A 17747-nucleotide genomic window follows, 5' to 3' on the forward strand; every position below is an offset into this window, starting at 1 on the left:
TCCGTATTCCATATAAAGTAGCCATTATTAAAAGCTAAATATCTCAACCACTTCTTATAAATTTCTTGTAAAACTTAGTTTTAAGCTTAATATTATTATGATTATCTAGTATAGCCTAAAGAAAACCTGGTATATATTTTAATTACCTAAAAATATATATATATTCTTAGTATTTTTTGTAATTTAATATAAATTCTAAATATTTTAAGAAATATGATTTTCTAGTCTTTAGAAATAATACTATATATAGAGAATATACTTAACTAACATATATTCATGTTTTATATTCTTAAGTATTGTAGTTGTTGAGATATTCAGCTTTGAATAATAACTATTTTATAAGGAATACGGAGTTGGGCCACTCGCCTACATGGACCACTCGCTTACCGATTACGTTAAAATCACTATATTGAGTTAGTGGAAACTGCATAAGCTGACTAATGGGTTCTCTGGATAATTCTGCAGAATCCCGTGCCGGAGAGCTCAGTCTATCGGAGACCAATCCCACGGGGCGGGGAGTGACGGGACTGGGGATCATTGCTCGGTGATGACGCTGATACGGAGTCCACTCTAGACGCCGTCTTTCGACCCCCCTCCCCACGTGTTGCCACAATCTCGGTGTTTTGTGCTGCAAAGAACAATTTATCATTGTTTCCTCGCTTTTGGGTCTGCTCATTAACCCCGAGATAACTATTATGCTCTCAAGATACCTATCGTGGCCTTACTACTCTTCAAAGGGCTATCAGGCCATGTCTCCATTATGTTCGAGGGTATCTTATTCTTGCCAGTCTAGTGAAGGTGTCATATAACTGCAGCATAGCTTCTAGGGTCGTCATATTGATTCCCGTTCCACTACTATGGTCCGTACCAGAGGAAGTGCCCGTACGGTTACATCATGAAACCCTATTTCTTTTATGAATAACTTCGCCGATCCACCGACTGAAGCTGAACCCCGATGTTACTCCATATTTATCGATGATAAAGGCCACCTCTTCATCGGATTCGAACCGAGAAAGAAACACGTACTACAAGCAATATACCGGATAGCCCGCCAAAAATGACCGCAGAGCCCACGATTCACTCTCTGTTCGAGCCCAAGACCGGCACATGGCAGTACATTGTGGCCGATCCCTCTACCTCCGCCGCCGTGATCATTGATTCTGTGCTCGACTACGATCCAGAAACCCAGATTATCACCACCGCCACTGCAGATGGATTATTATCCCTAATCGAGGAGAAGGGCTACACCATCCAGCGCATCCTCGAAACACACGCACACGCCGACCACCTCACCGCAGCTTCCTACCTAGCGCATCGCCTCAGCCAGCGACCCGGCTCACAACGACCCCCAATCTGTATCGGCAAGCGCATCACGCAAGTGCAACAACACTTCGGGCGCAGATTCGGCATCCCGGCCACAGAGTACGAAGACGTCTTCGACCAGCTCTTCGACGATGACGAGACATTCGCCATTGGGCAGCTAAAAGCCACTGCCATGCACCTGCCGGGCCACACACCGGACCACCTTGGCTATAAGATTGGAGGTTCGTTTGCCCCTTCCCGCTATCCATGCACCCCATCCCCTCCCCTATCCCCTCCTCAGAGTTTTTAAACTCACGATTCATCTATCAAACAGATAACATCTTCTGCGGCGACTCCCTTTTCCACGCCGACCTCGGCACCGCCCGCTGCGACTTCCCCAGCGGCAGCGCGCAGGACCTTTATAACTCGGCCCAAAAACTCCTCCGCCTGCCCGACCACGTCAAGATCTGGACCGGCCACGACTACCCCCACACAGACCGGCCGGACCCCGTCCCCTGGCTGAGCGTGCGCGACCACCGGATGCGCAACAAGCATGTCAATGAGACCGTCACAGAGGCTCAGTTCCTGTCATTAAGGCAGGAGCGTGATGCCACGCTCCGCGAGCCGAAGCTGCTGAATCCCTCGTTGCAGCTGAATATTCGGGCGGGAAGGCTACCTGCGCCTTCTGGGGAGTCTAAGGAACGGATGCTGCATTTGCCGCTGAAGATTGATGGGGAAGAGTGGTAGATGTTTAGGGGAGTTGGGCTTGGGTTTTCAGTCCAGAGGACTTGCCCGATGGTTGTTTTCTCTTGGGTTACACGTGTAGCTTTTGTCTTGCTCAGCCTGAACTATGCGATAATTTTTGTTGCGTTGGGATTCGGTGCTTGGATGTTATAATTCGAGTTTGGGTTGAATTGTCTGGACTATTCCTTTTGAGGTTGGATATATGTATAAGTCCATTGGGTCTATAGACTGGTTCATAGGGCCTACAAAAATGTTCTCCAAAATGATCAGGAGAAACAATATCCATTCAATGTTACCATCGAAGACTTGAGCCTAACAACGGATTTAGCGTATCGGCTTCACGATGAAGGTTAAGGCTATCGGTGGAATATTCAAATATGTCCAAGGCCGGGCTCTTGGAACTGAGACAATTCTATGGCATGGACCCCTTAGGATAGCTTATTGAAGGAACAGGTATATTATCCACAATTCCTCATCCTTCCAATATTCGGGCACGGTGCTCGCCAGAAACTGGTCAAACGCCGACCGCGAACTTGTGCCGAGACGGCGAATCCCCAGTCGCCGATTCCCCTGAACCAGAAATTTCCACCATGGGTTGTATAGCATCAATATATGATTCGACAGAGCTTTTCGGCCGACTGTAAGTCTTTGGCTAGAGGCAAATCTGTTTAGCGTACCTTGACCAAATTTAAGCGTCTTACCCAGGTTTTTCATATGTACAGTGTAGTCTGCTAGTTCACCCCGTCCACATGTCAAGACCTACCCTCACGGTTCCCATGCCGTGAACAATCATCCAACCACCCAACCCAATAATAACGGAATGTATATTCACATCGCCCAACAATGCGTGCAGACTCCGACGACCGCCTCTCAACAGCATCTACACAACCCCCTCAACCGCAGCCCATGACGCTCCCGGCCCCGGCCACCCAACTGCCGCCCACCAAACCCAAACAATGGCCGACCTACCTCCGCGAACAAATCCGCGAAGACCTAGCACTCGAAGCACAACTCCTCCTCCTCTCCTTCGCCATCGGCATCCAGGACGCAGCCGCCTGGCGTGACTACGGATGCTTCGCCTCGAACCAAACAGGCAACATGCTCTTCCTGGCGATCGGCGGCGCGGGGCTGGCCACCACCGCAGACTACCGGTTCGACAACCTGGGCCTCAGCCTGGGGTCCTTCGTGGCGGGCGGGCTACTGATGGGCCAGCTGGGCAACTATCTCGGGGCGGTGCGCATGCGTTGGTGGCTGCTGTTCTCCAGCCTGCTGCAGACGGCGATGGTGTTCGCGGCGGCGGCCATCACGGCGTACGACACGCCCACCACCGAACAGCGGACGCCCACCGCGCTGGCGACGCTCTTCCTGTTGGCGTTCTCGTCCGGTGCGCAGGTGGCCATGGGCCGAGCGTTGAAGGTCACGGATATCACGACCGCAATGGCTACGGCGGCGTATATTGATGTGGTGATTGATCCGAAATTGTTCAAGGTCAGGAATCGGATGCGGAATCGTCGGGTTTTGTTTCTGACCATGTTGACGGCGGGGTGTTTTGCTGGTGCTGCGGTGGAAAAGGTCGCTGGGTCATGTATTACGCTTATTATGTGTGGGTGTTGCAAGGTTGTGGTTATGGTTGGGTTCTTCTTTACGCCGAAGATTAAGGAGCAGGGGTGAGGGGATAGCTGGAGATAAAAGGGGGTCGATTGTATATAGAAAGGGGAGATAACATAAATTGTGTATAGATATTGAGCCATGTTCTAGATACCATGATGTTATATGTCAAGTTCAACAGCGTCTTCTAGATTGGATGATGTTATTCAGCAATTAATTCTAGTTCTAGTTCTATCATAGGACCAATAAGCCAGGTGTTGGAAATACGATTCTTTATCTGAAGATTACCCCACCCATCTTGATGACAGTATCTACCGGGCCTGATATCAAAGTAAGTGGGTGATTGAGTTAAGAACCTTTTTCCACAGTTTGTCAAGATGATGTGATTCTATGACTATTCGATATTCATCACACATATTTCTAGGCCCGTCGACGCCAGATAGAAACTCGATCCTCGACCTCTCCGGCTGCGTTGTAACCATGCTTATGCGTTCGCTCGGGCTGCCAATGCACCACCCTCTCTAAAGCAGCAGAGCTCGGCGCACGCTGCAGGAAATCTTGCTCGACGACGCCACGGTCATCGTAGGCCACTTCCTCCCCCGGATGACCCAAATGCGCGAGATACGTCTCCGACGCAGAGGAAAAAGGCGGCCCCGGCGCCTTAGGGTCCTTGCTGCGTGGAAACTCAAGGCAAATCAGGTTCCCTGCCGGCGAGGGGGCCAGGAGCTGGGTATGCCGCAAGGCCCATTGAGGGCGCATTGACGGATTGAGAGCACAGTAGAACTAGATTCTCTCGTCAGTTACTCGCCAGTCTTAGAAAGAGAGCGACAAATGCAGGGTGAATCCTACCGCATAGTCGTAAATCACATCAAAACCGTTCCGCGGCACCCCAATCTCCTGCAACCACGAATCATCGAAGAAGTCCCCCTGCACAAACGTGACTGTCCCTTTTCCGATGGTCGCGTCGCGGACTGGATATGAGTCCTGGTGGGTGGCGGCTTCTCGCTTGCAGGCTTCGATGGCCGAGGCACTGCACTCCAGACCGTAGGCGTCGAAGCCGAAGCTGGCGAGGAGGAGGACGTCGACGCCTCTGCCGCAGCCGGGAACGAGGGCTTTGCGTCTGTATGGCTGGCCGTGCTCGTTCGGGATCATGGCCTTGCCGATGGTGGCTTGGTGCTGGATGAGAGCGTCGGCCAAGGCGGGGTTGGGGAAACCCCGGTCCCAGGGCAGGTCGTCGCCGGTGTCCCAGAGCGAGGACCAGGCGTCGAGGTAGTTTGCGCTGTTGAGCGCCATGTGGGCTGGGATATCTTTGGTATTGGGTGGTGCGGCCATCATGCGTACTTGGTGGGTGAAGTGTCCGACACCGGGTGTTGAATGCGCGGAATTAGGTGTTCTCTTACACTGCGAGAGTAAGGCTGGTCGTCTTTGAATCTGGGTAAATCGCGCAGCTCTTCCTATATATTCTATGTAAGCATGTGCCATGCGGTGGAGTGGAGGACTTTTCAATTACCGAGAGAAAACATTTGATGGTAGCCCGCGGAGATTAGAAATATGGGGCCAAATGCGTTATGAAGAACTCACTAGATCTTAGTCATTTGCTGCTTGGTAACTAGGCCTAAGACTAATATCGGCGACTACCGAACCGTTCCGCGCAAGCTAAACCCCGAATTGACCCACAGAATCATGCTACTTTCCGGAGTCAACAAAGCCCATCTCATGAGAGAAACTCCCATTCAATCAGCAATCTCGCGGGCAAATTTTACCCTGCCTCGTCGCCTAACGTCGTAGCTTTCCAGACACATAATGGGAGATTACACACTCTAAATCTGCTCTTTTCAAATAAACCGATCTATTCGCCTGCAGCTAAATCGATTTCCAAGTAAAGTAACAATATACCCAGAACAACTACGAAACAACCATATCCTCCTCAGCCCGGTCAGCCCACTCACTCCAACTCCCATCATAGAGCTTCGTGTCCACGCGCAGACCAGCAACCCGCAGCGCGGAATCCAGCGCCGTAGCAGTGACACCAGTATTACAAGTCAGCACCGCGGGCACGCCCTCCCTCACGCCGGCTCTCGTAAACACATCTCTAAGCTCTTCCGCAGAAAGAAAAGTCTTATCAGACCCCAAGACAGAAGCAAACGGCACATTAATCGCCGACGGCATATGGCCCAGCCGTACCGACGCATCCGCACCGGCCCCCGTGTTGCCAGTAAAGAGATCTTTAGGTCTCGCATCAAGGATCTGGAACTCCTGCGCTCCATTGCCGTCCCGCTGAGCCTTAATCATCTGCCTTAATTCCTCGAAGGAGACCACATTCCCTGCGTTGATCTCCCGTGGTTCCGGGTACCCAGCCGCCTGGACCTCGGAACCTCCTGCCGCGGAGGTAGCCAATGCCCCACTAGCAACCGGAAACCCCTCGCTCACATACCGCGGGAAGTTATCCAGGATATGCACGTCCCGGTGTCCGAAGTGCCGGCACGTCCAGGCCAAGCGGGGTGAGAGCCGGAGGCCCGTCTCGAAGGTGTCGTAGATGACCAGGATATCGTCCTTGCGGATACCGCGCTCGGTCATGTAGGTTGCGAATTGGGTGGCGGAGGGTAGCATCATTGGGTAGTGGGAGGTGGTGTCTTTCACGGCGTCGAGGTTGAAGAAGCTGTTTCTTGTGCATTAGCATTCGAGTTAAAACGATTGGAGGCAGTGAAAGGGGAACATACATTGAGTTGGGCACATGCCGGGCTTCGAAAGATGCAAGCGCGGCGCCATTGCCGGCTGCGATAGGGATTATGCGAGAGAGGGTTGGGAGGGCTTTGGAGAGGTGGTGGTGGAGCTCGGCGGGGGAGATCAGGAGGGAAGTGAATGGGTTCATGTTGGTTGAATTAGATGATTGAGGTGGTTAGAAAGTAGAGGAATAGGTGCGGAGATTGTCTATGATGGGTTTTATTGTCTAGCTGGAGATAGGGCTGTGCTGGTGCTTTTTGTAGAGTACAGTCCATAGTCCGGAGGAGTCCGGAGTTAAAATGCCGGTGGTGGGCCATGATCATGATCGTCCCCTGACACTCGGAACTATTACAATGCAGGTTTCTAGCGCGCATGCAGGTCGCCGATGCCCGAGGATATGCTCAAAGCTTGATGGGCGGCGACTCCATTTGATCCCCGGGGAACTGCCCCGCGCAGTCACCGATTGCCCTAACCTTTCCTTAAGCAGCGTTGTATCGTTTCTCGCCACTCATGAGATCAGCTGCAGGGAGGTTCCCGGCATTGGGATTGTGCTTCAAATCTATTGCCGCCAAATTAGCCTGATCGGCTCAGTTGGCAATTAATTTGTCTTATCTGGTCTGGCAAGAACTGACGTCACCACGCAAGATTCCAGTCAATGAGTCATTACTTTTCGTATAGATACATTAGTACATTGGATATAGTTATATTAAAGTCTTGTAAGATTGAGAAAAGAAAAAATAATAATAAAGATAAAGTAATAATTAATTAATAATATATTAAAATCTATATGATATACTATCTCAATTATCTTTGTATATCTAAGATATACTAGAAGAAGTTAAAGTTCGAAGAAACATCAACAAGATGTAGATAGAAAAAAAAGAGGGAGAAGAAGAAGAAGAAGAAGAAGAAACACAAGGGCTAGTTACCGCAGGTCCTTATCTTGCTTTTGGTCGGCTTACCACAATAAACAGTGCAGTAGAGTAAGCAGATGGATGCAATGTGCCTGGAGACTAGGGAAAGCCTCCACCACCCTTCTCTTCGCGATGGTGCAGACGACGACCCTTTTATTTCGGAGCCACTCAATCACCTCTTCAGAAGACGAAGCGCAATCCACCCGAACAGCCGATACACCGCGATAATCCCGATGAGGATACCCACCCACTTGCCCGTCCTTCCCGTCGCATACCCGTACTCCTGGAGCACACCTGTTCCGCGAATCAGGCACTGATCAGCCAAGTCCGTGACATACGTGCACTGGCACTGCTTGCCGCAGGAGTAGTTTCGATGCGAGAACTCGTTGACCATCATTCCCTGGAAGACATAGGACTGGACACAGTTAGCAATTTATGCCCTGTTTAGGAAGTGAGACGTTCCCGATAAGGGACACGGGCCTTCGGCATCATACCTGGTAGTCAATGTAGTGAAAAACGTATTTCCAGAACGGATTGAGAATCTTCGGGGTGACCAGGAACCCGCCCACACTCATCCAGAGACCATTGGCGAATGCGACCAGAGCCAGTGCAATGACAAAGTTCGGAAAGATGGATGTGATGAAGACGACAAGAGACTCTGCGGCGACTAGGTCTAGGAAGATCCACATCACATAGGTGAAGAATGCATCGCCGGACGGGCGGAAATTGGAGAGCCAGTAGGAGACGATTGAGAATAGGAGGGAGATTATGACTGGAAGGTTAGGCTCCGTTAGTAGCTGCTTTGTTGATTTTCCACCTTGCACGGATTAGGAAGTAAGACATACAGAGAAACGGCAAGCCGATGAGAAAATTCGAGACGATGAACGGCGTCGCTCCGTACAGACCATTTGCTCGCTCTTTAGCAAAGTTGGCGCGGTCTTCGAGGAAGGCTGGGACGTAGGCGACTGCCATGAAAGACATGAAGGCCGAGCCGAAGAACTTAATAAGAAAATTTAAGTCAGGACTTCTCCTTCAAGGGTTCTTTGGGTGGGGCGAGACTCACGATCGCGTTGATGAACGGCTGAATATACTCCTGAGAAGGGTGGAGGCGTAACCACACAGTGCCCATCATGATGGCCAGACCTGGTCCCATGTCAGTAATCCTGCGAAAGGCGCCCACCAGCGAACCATACTTACCAAGATACATGACAATTCGAATGCCATATGCAACAACATCGCGATAACTCTTAATGAATGACCGATGGAGGAGAGCCGCAGTGATTCTGATCGGGCCCGGTCGCGCCATGTCTTCGGTAGACCGTTTGTCCATGCCTTTACCAGCTTCTTGATTACGCTCTGACACTTGGCGCGTGATAGCAATCGCCTCAGTGGACTCTGCCCATGCTTTTTGGATCTCCTGAACCCGCGCCTGTGCACCTCCACCTCCCTTGCCAGTGTCGAAGTCGGAACTGATGATATCAAGGAGGAACTCGGCGGGGTTCATGCTCGTGGGGATTGGATGACCGATACGATCGAAATAACTCTGGACCTTAGCGACCGGACCAAAGTAGCACGTTCGTCCCGAAGAGAGAAGAAGAAGTTTGTCGAAAAGCTGGAAGGTGGTTGTTGAAGGCTGGTGGATGCTGGTGATAATAATGATCTGCAATGGACATGGTTAACGCTTGCCAGCAGGTGATGCCGTCTAACTCACTCTATTGATCTTCGCTATCTCCTTTGCATAAGACATGACCTCAAAACTGGCTGTCGAGTCCAGACCACTCGTGGGCTCGTCCAAGAAAAGAATCTTTGGACGGGTCATGAGCTGGCTCGCCACGCTGACTCGCCGCTTCTGTCCACCACTGATACCCTTTCGAATAGGCGTTCCAACCAACGTGTTCGCTTGTTTCTGAATACCGAATGCTTCAAGAAGAGCCTGGATTCGTTCCATGCGCTGGCGCTTGGTGACAGAACTATGCAAGGAGCGCAGATCAATATTAGCATATGTCCATCAGTCGAGCGGGATCAAATGGGCCCGAGACATTCGATTGTAATGGGGGCCATTCTTCCAGCTACATACCTGGGTAGCGACAAATCAGCTGCGAATTTCATCGTCTCCCGCACAGTCAACGACCCGATCAGCGCGTCTTCCTGCTCGACGTACGAAGTCATCTGCCCAAATGAAGCAGAGGCCACTTCAGCGCCATTCACATAGGTACCTCCTAGTACCTTAGAGCCAGAGGTAGCGGGCCGACGAGCTAGAAGATTGAGCAGTGTCGTTTTACCACAGCCCGATGGGCCCATCAGAGCCACGAGCTCACCTGTTTGACATCGACGTTAGCTTATGGTCCTTGATCATGTCCCGTGGCGGTACGTGACCACCATAGCGATAACAAGAATAGCAACAAGAGGTATTCGAATACGAACCTGCTTGCACATCCCCAGAAATATCGTTAAGAAGATCTCTTGCCTGCTTCGTCTGTCGGTCCTTGACGGTGACCGTCAGTCCGCTCCAAGAGAAATTATCCACGGTGTCATTTCTTAGGAAGTGTCGACTGTCACTACGCTCCAAGTCCAGGGTCCTGGTATCGTCAAGAGGAATGGATGCTCCCTCCATGTTTACCATGGATTGGCCGTCAAGGAACACAAGAAAGTGTAAGAAACGTCAATAAATTTCAATTCAAGACAGTTGTGCTGAGGTGACTCAGAACGTGATCGATGGTGGGAGAATGAGCTTCCTTTCTCCTCGTTGTCCCATGTAAAACCGCGATAAACAAACTTCAAACTCCGGGGTGTCACCGAGCCATATATATAGGTAGCAGATTGCTCGGGGAAGTAACGGCGGCAGAAAGATCCGGCAGGGGAAGAGAGATCCAGCCCGCTGGGACCCAAGATCGCATAGTTGGCATAGATAGCATCAGGTGTTGGTAATTACCTGCATTCCTTGGCGGGCTTATTCAGAGTTCAGGCAGCCGAGGTCCCCGAGCGCATGTCTAATCTTTGGTTCCCCTTGCGCGCCCCATCTATGGTTCATCCTTTTCGGTCCATCAGCCGGGGCAGCGAGGTGAATCCCTCGATACTGATTGGTCAAGAGAAGTAGATCTTCACGAAGAAATGGGCTGGTCCCCGCGAACGCCGTTAAGCGACCAGTCTCCCTAGTCGCCGTCAAGAAGAGTTTGCATCCCGGGGTTTCCATGAGATTTCCGTTTTCGGTGGATTTTCTCTCATAGTGCATCTTGGTGTTGCAGTCAAAAAGTTCTTTGGTTCGGCTTCTGATATTGTGATTCGGTGTTTGAAATTTGAACTCTCATATCGAGAGAGATACTGTGGTTATGTAGGACGCAATCCTGTGAATTAGCAACCTTTTGATGAGTTCAGGAACATTCCTCCTCTAAGCTCAGTAGTCGGCAGCCTATGCCGAAGGATCTTATAAAAGGATCTCTTATGAACTAATGCAACCGGGGGTGGTAGCAGACCCACGCGTGGGGAGCTTGAGCTGAAGTATGACCAGAGCAAGGTAACTGTTCCGGACTTTTCTGTCCAAATTGCCTTAGGGTGAAGCCACACGACTGGCCTCCCTTCTACGGATCACTATCAGATCTTTGTAGCCTCCGAAGGCTGTGGAAGTGAGTTTGTTACCACCATGGTTGAGGACATGGCAGTCGGTGCTTGTTTTGCCTTACGAAGTGCTTCGTGAGATCGATCGGCTTTGCGACGAGAACAGATCATTAAGTATACCCGGGGAGGAGGCTTCTTTGCCTGGTCGGTTCCGCTTATCTGTATTGTACCTATTACAGTGGCGGCCGCTATCTTTGTCAATGCATGTTCGAGGGACTCTTTCTCGACACACGGCACATTTGCGAATTAAGTTTCGTGTGCTAGTACAGTAGAGTTGCTGAGATTGCTGACTGCCTCCATATTAAGCTATGACCAAGCTCAGATGTAAAATCAGATTCCGTACGGAAGGGCGTAGTGGACGAGGAGACGGGAGGCTCTTGTTAGCTAGGTTACATCGCTAGTGAAGGTCAGCGGTCTCACGTTCACGGCAATGCAGGTTGACAATCCAGAGACAATGAAGTATTCCCCAGTATGATGAGAATCTGACAATTCTTGAATGACTCTCAGGCGAGCGTGATTGTCCCTGACAGAATAGCACGAACGATAAGTAGGGAGAAGGTTGCAGAAGTTCTCCGCAGTGGATGGATGCGGGGAAGGCAAGATCGGCGTAAGACCACCACCCAGCAAACAGGCCAAACAACACAAATCAGGCAAAGTGCGTCCATTGATCGCGATAATCTTCCTCGATCGATTGTCAATGACAGCGGCCAATTTCTCCTCCTCGTGACATTCTCCTTCATGACGCACACACGACATTACTACACCAGTCGCAGTATCTCTTCAGTCTTCAAAGCTACTGCCCCATTCCTCTCCCGCGGTCCCTCCTTCAAACTCCCGAGCGGGGCTCGAATTGTAGCCATGTCTACCTCGACCGCGGCGCCCCCGCGCAAACCAATGCCCTCTGCATTGACCTTCGATCTACATGCTAAGTGCTCGGTCAGTGCCTTCATTCTCTTGATCCCACCTCAAGAACCCAGGCTAATTAGATTCCTCCCTGTTAGACAACGAAAGCCCGCGCGAGCACGCTCAAACTCCCCCATGGCGACGTCCCCCTCCCCATCTTCATGCCCGTCGCGACACAAGCCTCCCTGAAGGGCTTGACATATGATCAACTCCGACAGACCGGCTGTCAACTCTGCCTGAACAACACCTACCATCTCGGCCTCAAGCCCGGCCAGGCAGTCCTGGATACGGTCGGCGGTGCGCACAAGCTGCAGGGGTGGGATCGAAATATCCTTACCGACAGTGGAGGGTGAGCAATCCCCTGCAGCTATAGATGTAGCGCTTAACCCAATCGCATCCAATGAGCATACTTATACACTGCCCATGCCCCTCCGACTACACCACAAACGTCAAAATAATAGCTGGAAATTAGGCGTCCCGGGGGAGAACCCCCGGACCCCCTTTTTTCTTTCAGCTTCCCAGTATCTCGATCCTATACTGAGACTGACACACTGCCTGTAGCTTCCAGATGGTCTCCCTCCTCAAGCTCGCCCAAGTCACCGAAGAAGGCGTCCGCTTCCTCAGTCCCCATGACGGCACTCCGATGTTCGCATTCCTTCCTCCCCTACCAGAACAACACTTTCTAACCGCCCAGGCTACTCACCCCCGAACACTCAATCTCCCTCCAAAACTCCATTGGCTCCGACATCATCATGCAGCTGGACGACGTCATCGCCACCACCTCCCCAGACCATGCCCGCATCCACGAAGCAATGGAACGATCTGTCAGATGGCTCGACCGGTGCATCGACGCACATAAATATCCCGAGAGACAGAATCTGTTCTGTATCATACAAGGCGGCCTGGATCTAGAACTCCGCAAACAATGCTGCGCCGAGATGGTCGCTCGAGATACGCCGGGTATCGCCATTGGGGGCCTTTCCGGCGGCGAGGCCAAGGAAGACTTCTGCAAAGTGTATGGAGATGCATTCCTGTCAGTGGATCTTAGCTGACGGGTACAGGGTGGACACTTGCACGGGCCTGCTTCCCGAGAAGAAGCCGCGCTATGTCATGGGAGTGGTAGGTTGAACGCAGTGATTCGTTGCTCAGTACTGACAATCGCCAGGGCTATCCTGAAGACTTGATTGTCGGCGTGGCTCTCGGCGCAGATATGTTCGATTGTGTCTGGCCGACACGAACAGCCGTACGTTCTCCGTCCGAGTGATGTTCTCAATGACTGACTTGGTGCAGCGATTCGGCAATGCGGTCGTCCCCAGCGGCACACTCAACCTGCGTCATCGGTCATACGCGGAGGACTTCCGGCCGGTGCAAGAAGGCTGTGGTTGCAGCATCTGCCGGCCGAGGGATCAGGGCGGACTGGGCATCACGCGTGCATATATCTACCACCTGACGGCGAAGGAGACCGTGGGGGCACATCTGTAAGTTTCTCCGGCCGGTGCGTGAATGGATGCTAACTGTGCCAGTCTCACGATGCACAATGTCCACTACCTGCTGTCCCTGATGGGGTCCGCTCGCCAGGCTATTTTAGAAGATCGGTACCCCGCCTTCCTGCGCCAGTTCTTCGCCGATCTCTACGGCGAGAAGACAAACTACCCTAGCTGGGTAGTCGACGCATTGCGGGGAGTGGGCGTAGATCTTATGGTAGACTAACGCCAGCATAAACATGCAAAACCCGCGATTGAACAACCATCGTACAGTACATGATCTTCTCCATCCCCTGCAGCTATAGACATAGCGCTAAACCCAACCATACCTTTTCATTCAAGCATAATCATACACTGGCCCCATGATCACCTTCCGCGACCCCTCAAACCATACACCAGAGTAAGCGTCCCGGGGGAGAACCCCCGGACCCCCCTTCTCTTTCAGCTTCCCAGGCACCTCAATCCTAAACACTAGAGATAAGCACCCCAGACATCCCAATCTAATACGAATACCAAAGAACCTAAAGAACAGTAGCAAGCTCCTTGGGCGGCCTCTGTCCAAAGATCCCCGTCCCAACCCGCACCTCATCACTACCCAGCCTAATCGCGCCCTCAAAATCCTCACTCATCCCCATACTCAACTCCAACCCCTCCTCCCCTTGTAATCCCAATTCCCTCACAACATTATCCCTCGTATCCCTCAAACACAAGAAATCCACATTCTCCTCCCCCTCCTTAACCCCCCGACTCCGCGCAATAGCCCCAATAGTCATAACCCCCGTCAGCCGTAACCGGGGACACCGCTCCCTGATGAACCGACACAGCTCCACAGCTTCAGTCCCAGGGGGCACCCCGCTCTTCGCGTCCTCACCAGAGGTATTAACCTGCACGAACACGCGCAGCCGGTCCTCGTGGTCCTGGGCGCGCAGCTCGGCGGCGCGCTCGCCCCACCCTTTATCGAGCAGCGTCGCTTTCTTGGCCGAGTCGACGCTCTCGACGGCGAAGAGCCCGCGCACGTCGCGCGCCAGCGCCACGCACTTGTTCGACTGCAGGGTGCCGATGAAGTGCCATTTTATGGACGACGGCAGGAGGCGTGATTTCTCGTGCAGCTCCTGCGTGTAGTTCTCGCCGAAGTGCGCGTGCAGCGGGCTGGTGGTTGTGTGTAGGGTCAGGATGTCGGAGGCGGGTTTCAGTTTGCTAACTGCTATTAATCTTGGTGGTTTTGGCGATGGTGAGGAGGGGGTGGCGGCGGTTATGCGGGCGGTGACGTGCGCCAGGTTCGCGAGGAGGGTGCTTGTTCTGTTTGGACTCGATGGGCGGAGCCCTGGGATTGGGGTTGTCATTTTGTGATGCGGTCTTTCTGGGGGTTGGTTGTGGTTCGATTTGTTTTGTTGAGGTGTAGAGGGAGTGGTGGTGAAGTAATTGTGGTTGCGGTGGGGTGGGCACGTGACTCGGTTTGGAGCTGGAAGGAAGGGGGGTCCGGGTTCTCTCCTGGGACGTATATATCTCTACATAGTATTTACTTGAGGTAGACCAGGAAGCAGAAAGAAAGGGGGGTCCGGGGGTTCTCCCCCGGGACGTTTATCTCTGGTATATAATTGGGGTGGACCAGGGGGCTGAAAGAGAACGGGGGTCGGGGGTTCTCCCCCGGAACGCTTTGCCCTGGATATATATTGAAGTGTGTGGCAAGGTGACAGAAAAGTAACATCCAAAGATATATAAAATGCTATCAACATAGGTACTGACTATAGGTATCTACCAAATTACATCAATTCGACCCCTCCAACACAGCATCAATGCTTGAACTGATCCTCCGTTACGCCCTTGCCCATGGCCGCGGTGCTGCTGATGCCGCCCGTGACCATCTTGAGCAGGTTGTCCACGTAGTTGGCGCCGCTCCACTTCTGGTGCGTGACGACGTCGACGCCCTGCTCGATCTCGGGCTCCTGCACCAGCTCGCCGTACGCGCGCATGCCCTGCTTCGCGTACGCCTTGGCGAACTGGTCTGTGATCAGTGCGGTGGTGTGCAGGCCCGCCAGGGTGATGAACTGCCAGCAGTATCCCAGCGCGCCCAAGCGCTTGATGTACGTCTCCTGCTCGTCGCGGGACATCGCCTTCTTCCAGTTGAACGAGGGCGACAGGTTGTACGCGAGTCTGAATGCGGGGTTAGTTTATCTACATCGCAGGACGGTTTTTAGAGGCAGAAAAGGCAACTTACTTTTGCTTGGGCCATACGGCGTGAACGCCATCGGCGAATTCCTTCGCCTGGGCGTAGTCCGGCAGCTTGCTCTCCATCCAGATTAGGTCCGCAAAGGGGGCGTAGGCGACGGCCCGGTTGACCGCGCACTGGGTGCCGCCCTTGTACCGGTAGAAACCCTCGCGTGTACGCGGGGCATCCCAGTCCCAGAAGATGTCGGCGCCGGTGATGCTTTTGGCGATGGCGCGGGCCTCGCGGTTGCTTTTGCCCTTAGCCTGGCGCAGGTAGTCGTCAACAGCGGCTTTCTTGTTGTTGTGGGAGCTCTGGTTGATTGCGTCAACGACGGCCTCGTTGAACAGCTTCAAGCCAGCTTGAGCGGTCCATTGGTCTTCAATCGCCTGCAGTTCGCTCCCGGACTTGCCGGCTTGCTCGGCAGCAACCATGAGGTCGTTCAGAGGCTCCAGCTTGGGATTGGTGGAGCCGATAATGAAACCGTGGTCTCGGTGGTCGATGGTGGAGGTGATGAGGGTGGCCGCCTCGGAGTCGGTTCGGGCAATCGCCAGGAGATCCGTTCCTGCCATGACCCTGTTATTATGATCCTCCATTACGGAAGCGCACGGTATACGTACCCATAATATCGGCCTGCGCACGAATAGCAACGAGGCGGTTGATGTGTTCGCTGATCGGGACCAACACCTTACCGGCCATGTGGCCACACTTCTTGGTGCCTGGAGCCTGATCCTCGATGTGGATACCCGCCGCACCGCGTTCAACGAATAGCTTGGTCAGCTTCATCACCGCGGTCAACCCACCGTGGCCAGTATCAGCGTCCGCGATAATGGGCCGCAAGTAGTCGATGTTCGCCACTTTACTGCGCTGCTCCTTAGGGGTGGTGATGCGCTCCTCTCGTTGTTTCCGGTCATGGAACAATTGGGCCAGGAAGAGCTGGTTGACCTTGTTGGGGACGGTGTTCTGGTCTGGTGTCAGCGGGCACAATCATAATCTTTGTAGTGGCACAAGCTTACCATGGGGTAGTCAGCCAAATCCGGCGACGGCTCATCGGTGGAAGAGGCAGTGGACGAGCTTTGCCAGCCAGAAACATAGACGGTGTCGAGGTACTTGGCCATCTGGGTGACCATGGTGGGGTCGAGACATCCATAGGTGAAACTGGCAACCTTTTTCTGTGTGTGGAGAGTATGGTGAGCTTCAAACCATACGCATTCAATGGGATAGTCTTGACCAACCTCAAAGTTGCTCTCCAAGATCTTCCAGAGCTTCTTGGCCTGCACATTGGATGGATATTCGATCTTCAGGTTGCCCCGCTTGGCGACAATCTGCTCCGACGTGAAGGGCCGCTTGGTATGTCTCCATCGGGAGTCCTGCCACCAGGTGTTGACGGCTTGGACGTCTTCCAGATACTTCTGGTCTTCGTCTTCGTGTAAACCCATGTTGGATGAGGGGGTGGATGGTGCGGATCAACAGGGGTATCAACCAGGGGACTGAGGAAGTGTATACAGTATAGTCCGTCTAAAGCGAGCTGCTTTCTATCAGAACACACTATGAGGAATAGAACATCCAAACGCCAGGAGGGACGTAAGATAAGAAAGGAAGAACGAAGTGAAAGTGAGTGGAGAGAATTCGAGGGGAAAAGGCGACAAGGAGGGTAAGAGAGGGTTAAAGTACTGACACAAGCACCTTCATCGCAACTGGAATCACGAGCCAAAGGGCCGATACTTAAGGCTCAGCAGCTGCATGCGCCATAGTCGGTGCGTCAGAGGCATTGACAGTCAATGACTGGCCAATGGTCGGTAAACGTTCGGATCAGCGGGACAAAAAGGAAGGGCCAGACGCACCCGGCATCTCGAAAACTGGGGAAAGGAGGGAGGATTGCATGGTAGAGTGGTCAAGAATTAGGTTGCCCGTATCCCAGATGTGCCAGATTTCACAAGCCAGGTTCGGAGCCAAGGAGGCCGCTGAGTGGTTGGTGGATGAGGTTCGGAAGAGAGGATCACGTCTGCTGAAGATCCTCGGTCTAAAGGGACCCTGCCTGAGGCATTTTGCCCTGGCCCGGTCGCCACGCCGCGGCGATGGGTGGTCCTTGGCAATTTGGAGGATCGTATTGCAGATGAACGTGAACCAGATGAAGGTCTATAGTATTGAGCAATTGTACTCCCCCTGTTGTGTTGCAAGAAAAGCTTTTGTCTTTCCTACCCCGGAAGGATGAAGAAGCGTAAGAGGCAGAAAGAGTAGAGAAGT

General features: G+C 52.5%; 8 protein-coding genes across 8 annotated transcripts; 3 read left to right on the top strand and 5 right to left on the bottom strand.

Annotated features, from left to right (window-relative positions):
- Window positions 1-933: 933 nt before the first annotated feature.
- Window positions 934-2237, top strand: BO97DRAFT_388937 (MBL fold metallo-hydrolase). Its single transcript, XM_025693683.1, has 2 exons — window positions 934-1544; window positions 1637-2237. The coding sequence occupies exons 1-2, from the start codon at window positions 1058-1060 to the stop codon at window positions 2047-2049; spliced, it is 900 nt and encodes a 299-aa protein (XP_025552314.1). The 5' UTR covers window positions 934-1057; the 3' UTR covers window positions 2050-2237.
- Window positions 2238-2997: 760 nt separating this feature from the next.
- BO97DRAFT_326272 (YoaK family protein) lies at window positions 2998-3711 on the top strand (the record flags this gene model as incomplete). Its single annotated transcript, XM_025691315.1, has 1 exon — window positions 2998-3711. A coding segment is annotated over one exon (714 nt), but the record flags the coding sequence as incomplete, so codon positions are not given.
- Window positions 3712-4061: 350 nt separating this feature from the next.
- BO97DRAFT_405036 (S-adenosyl-L-methionine-dependent methyltransferase) lies at window positions 4062-5132 on the bottom strand. The gene is made up of 2 exons (XM_025695090.1): window positions 4504-5132; window positions 4062-4437 (listed from the first exon to the last, which is right to left on the bottom strand). The coding sequence occupies exons 1-2, from the start codon at window positions 4945-4947 to the stop codon at window positions 4075-4077; spliced, it is 807 nt and encodes a 268-aa protein (XP_025552316.1). The 5' UTR covers window positions 4948-5132; the 3' UTR covers window positions 4062-4074.
- Window positions 5133-5498: 366 nt separating this feature from the next.
- On the bottom strand, window positions 5499-6617 carry BO97DRAFT_442608 (sulfurtransferase). The gene is made up of 2 exons (XM_025698277.1): window positions 6375-6617; window positions 5499-6313 (listed from the first exon to the last, which is right to left on the bottom strand). The coding sequence occupies exons 1-2, from the start codon at window positions 6524-6526 to the stop codon at window positions 5560-5562; spliced, it is 906 nt and encodes a 301-aa protein (XP_025552317.1). The 5' UTR covers window positions 6527-6617; the 3' UTR covers window positions 5499-5559.
- An 803-nt stretch (window positions 6618-7420) lies between these two features.
- BO97DRAFT_388945 (P-loop containing nucleoside triphosphate hydrolase protein) lies at window positions 7421-10120 on the bottom strand. Its single transcript, XM_025693684.1, has 8 exons — window positions 9717-10120; window positions 9370-9610; window positions 9004-9262; window positions 8490-8952; window positions 8356-8435; window positions 8138-8291; window positions 7787-8064; window positions 7421-7707 (listed from the first exon to the last, which is right to left on the bottom strand). Exons 1-8 carry the CDS (start codon window positions 9913-9915, stop codon window positions 7465-7467), a joined length of 1917 nt encoding a protein of 638 aa, XP_025552318.1. The 5' UTR covers window positions 9916-10120; the 3' UTR covers window positions 7421-7464.
- Window positions 10121-11765: 1645 nt separating this feature from the next.
- On the top strand, window positions 11766-13520 carry BO97DRAFT_433877 (tRNA-ribosyltransferase family protein; the record flags this gene model as incomplete). The annotated part of the gene is made up of 8 exons (XM_025697637.1): window positions 11766-11843; window positions 11909-12159; window positions 12372-12455; window positions 12505-12825; window positions 12872-12929; window positions 12976-13053; window positions 13101-13288; window positions 13334-13520. The coding sequence occupies 8 exons, from the start codon at window positions 11766-11768 to the stop codon at window positions 13518-13520; spliced, it is 1245 nt and encodes a 414-aa protein (XP_025552319.1).
- A 20-nt stretch (window positions 13521-13540) lies between these two features.
- BO97DRAFT_405038 (YggS family pyridoxal phosphate enzyme) lies at window positions 13541-14678 on the bottom strand. Its single transcript, XM_025695091.1, has one exon. The coding sequence runs from the start codon at window positions 14635-14637 to the stop codon at window positions 13816-13818; it is 822 nt and encodes a 273-aa protein (XP_025552320.1). The 5' UTR covers window positions 14638-14678; the 3' UTR covers window positions 13541-13815.
- Window positions 14679-15019: 341 nt separating this feature from the next.
- On the bottom strand, window positions 15020-17181 carry BO97DRAFT_405040 (isocitrate lyase 1). The gene is made up of 5 exons (XM_025695092.1): window positions 16736-17181; window positions 16517-16672; window positions 16121-16463; window positions 15513-16065; window positions 15020-15448 (listed from the first exon to the last, which is right to left on the bottom strand). Exons 1-5 carry the CDS (start codon window positions 16937-16939, stop codon window positions 15088-15090), a joined length of 1617 nt encoding a protein of 538 aa, XP_025552321.1. The 5' UTR covers window positions 16940-17181; the 3' UTR covers window positions 15020-15087.
- Window positions 17182-17747: the final 566 nt, after the last annotated feature.

This window comes from Aspergillus homomorphus, assembly GCF_003184865.1.
Source record: "Aspergillus homomorphus CBS 101889 unplaced genomic scaffold BO97scaffold_14, whole genome shotgun sequence".
NCBI classification, from domain to species: Eukaryota; Fungi; Ascomycota; class Eurotiomycetes; order Eurotiales; family Aspergillaceae; genus Aspergillus; species Aspergillus homomorphus.

Coding starts and splice junctions, on each gene's coding strand:
- BO97DRAFT_405040 (XM_025695092.1), bottom strand. CDS start 16,939: ATGGGTTTACACGAAGACGAAGACCAGAAGTATCTGGAAGACGTCCAA. Junction 16,464..16,516: donor ATTTGGCTGACTACCCCATG/GTAAGCTTGTGC, acceptor ACACCAGACCAG/AACACCGTCCCCAACAAGGT. Junction 15,449..15,512: donor GCCGTATGGCCCAAGCAAAA/GTAAGTTGCCTT, acceptor CCCCGCATTCAG/ACTCGCGTACAACCTGTCGC.
- BO97DRAFT_405036 (XM_025695090.1), bottom strand. CDS start 4,947: ATGGCGCTCAACAGCGCAAACTACCTCGACGCCTGGTCCTCGCTCTGG. Junction 4,438..4,503: donor ATGTGATTTACGACTATGCG/GTAGGATTCACC, acceptor GAGAGAATCTAG/TTCTACTGTGCTCTCAATCC.
- BO97DRAFT_442608 (XM_025698277.1), bottom strand. CDS start 6,526: ATGAACCCATTCACTTCCCTCCTGATCTCCCCCGCCGAGCTCCACCAC. Junction 6,314..6,374: donor CGGCATGTGCCCAACTCAAT/GTATGTTCCCCT, acceptor CACAAGAAACAG/CTTCTTCAACCTCGACGCCG.
- BO97DRAFT_405038 (XM_025695091.1), bottom strand. CDS start 14,637: ATGACAACCCCAATCCCAGGGCTCCGCCCATCGAGTCCAAACAGAACA.
- BO97DRAFT_388937 (XM_025693683.1), top strand. CDS start 1,058: ATGACCGCAGAGCCCACGATTCACTCTCTGTTCGAGCCCAAGACCGGC. Junction 1,545..1,636: donor CCTTGGCTATAAGATTGGAG/GTTCGTTTGCCC, acceptor TCTATCAAACAG/ATAACATCTTCTGCGGCGAC.
- BO97DRAFT_388945 (XM_025693684.1), bottom strand. CDS start 9,915: ATGGTAAACATGGAGGGAGCATCCATTCCTCTTGACGATACCAGGACC. Junction 9,611..9,716: donor TTCTGGGGATGTGCAAGCAG/GTTCGTATTCGA, acceptor GATGTCAAACAG/GTGAGCTCGTGGCTCTGATG. Junction 8,436..8,489: donor TCGAATTGTCATGTATCTTG/GTAAGTATGGTT, acceptor ACATGGGACCAG/GTCTGGCCATCATGATGGGC.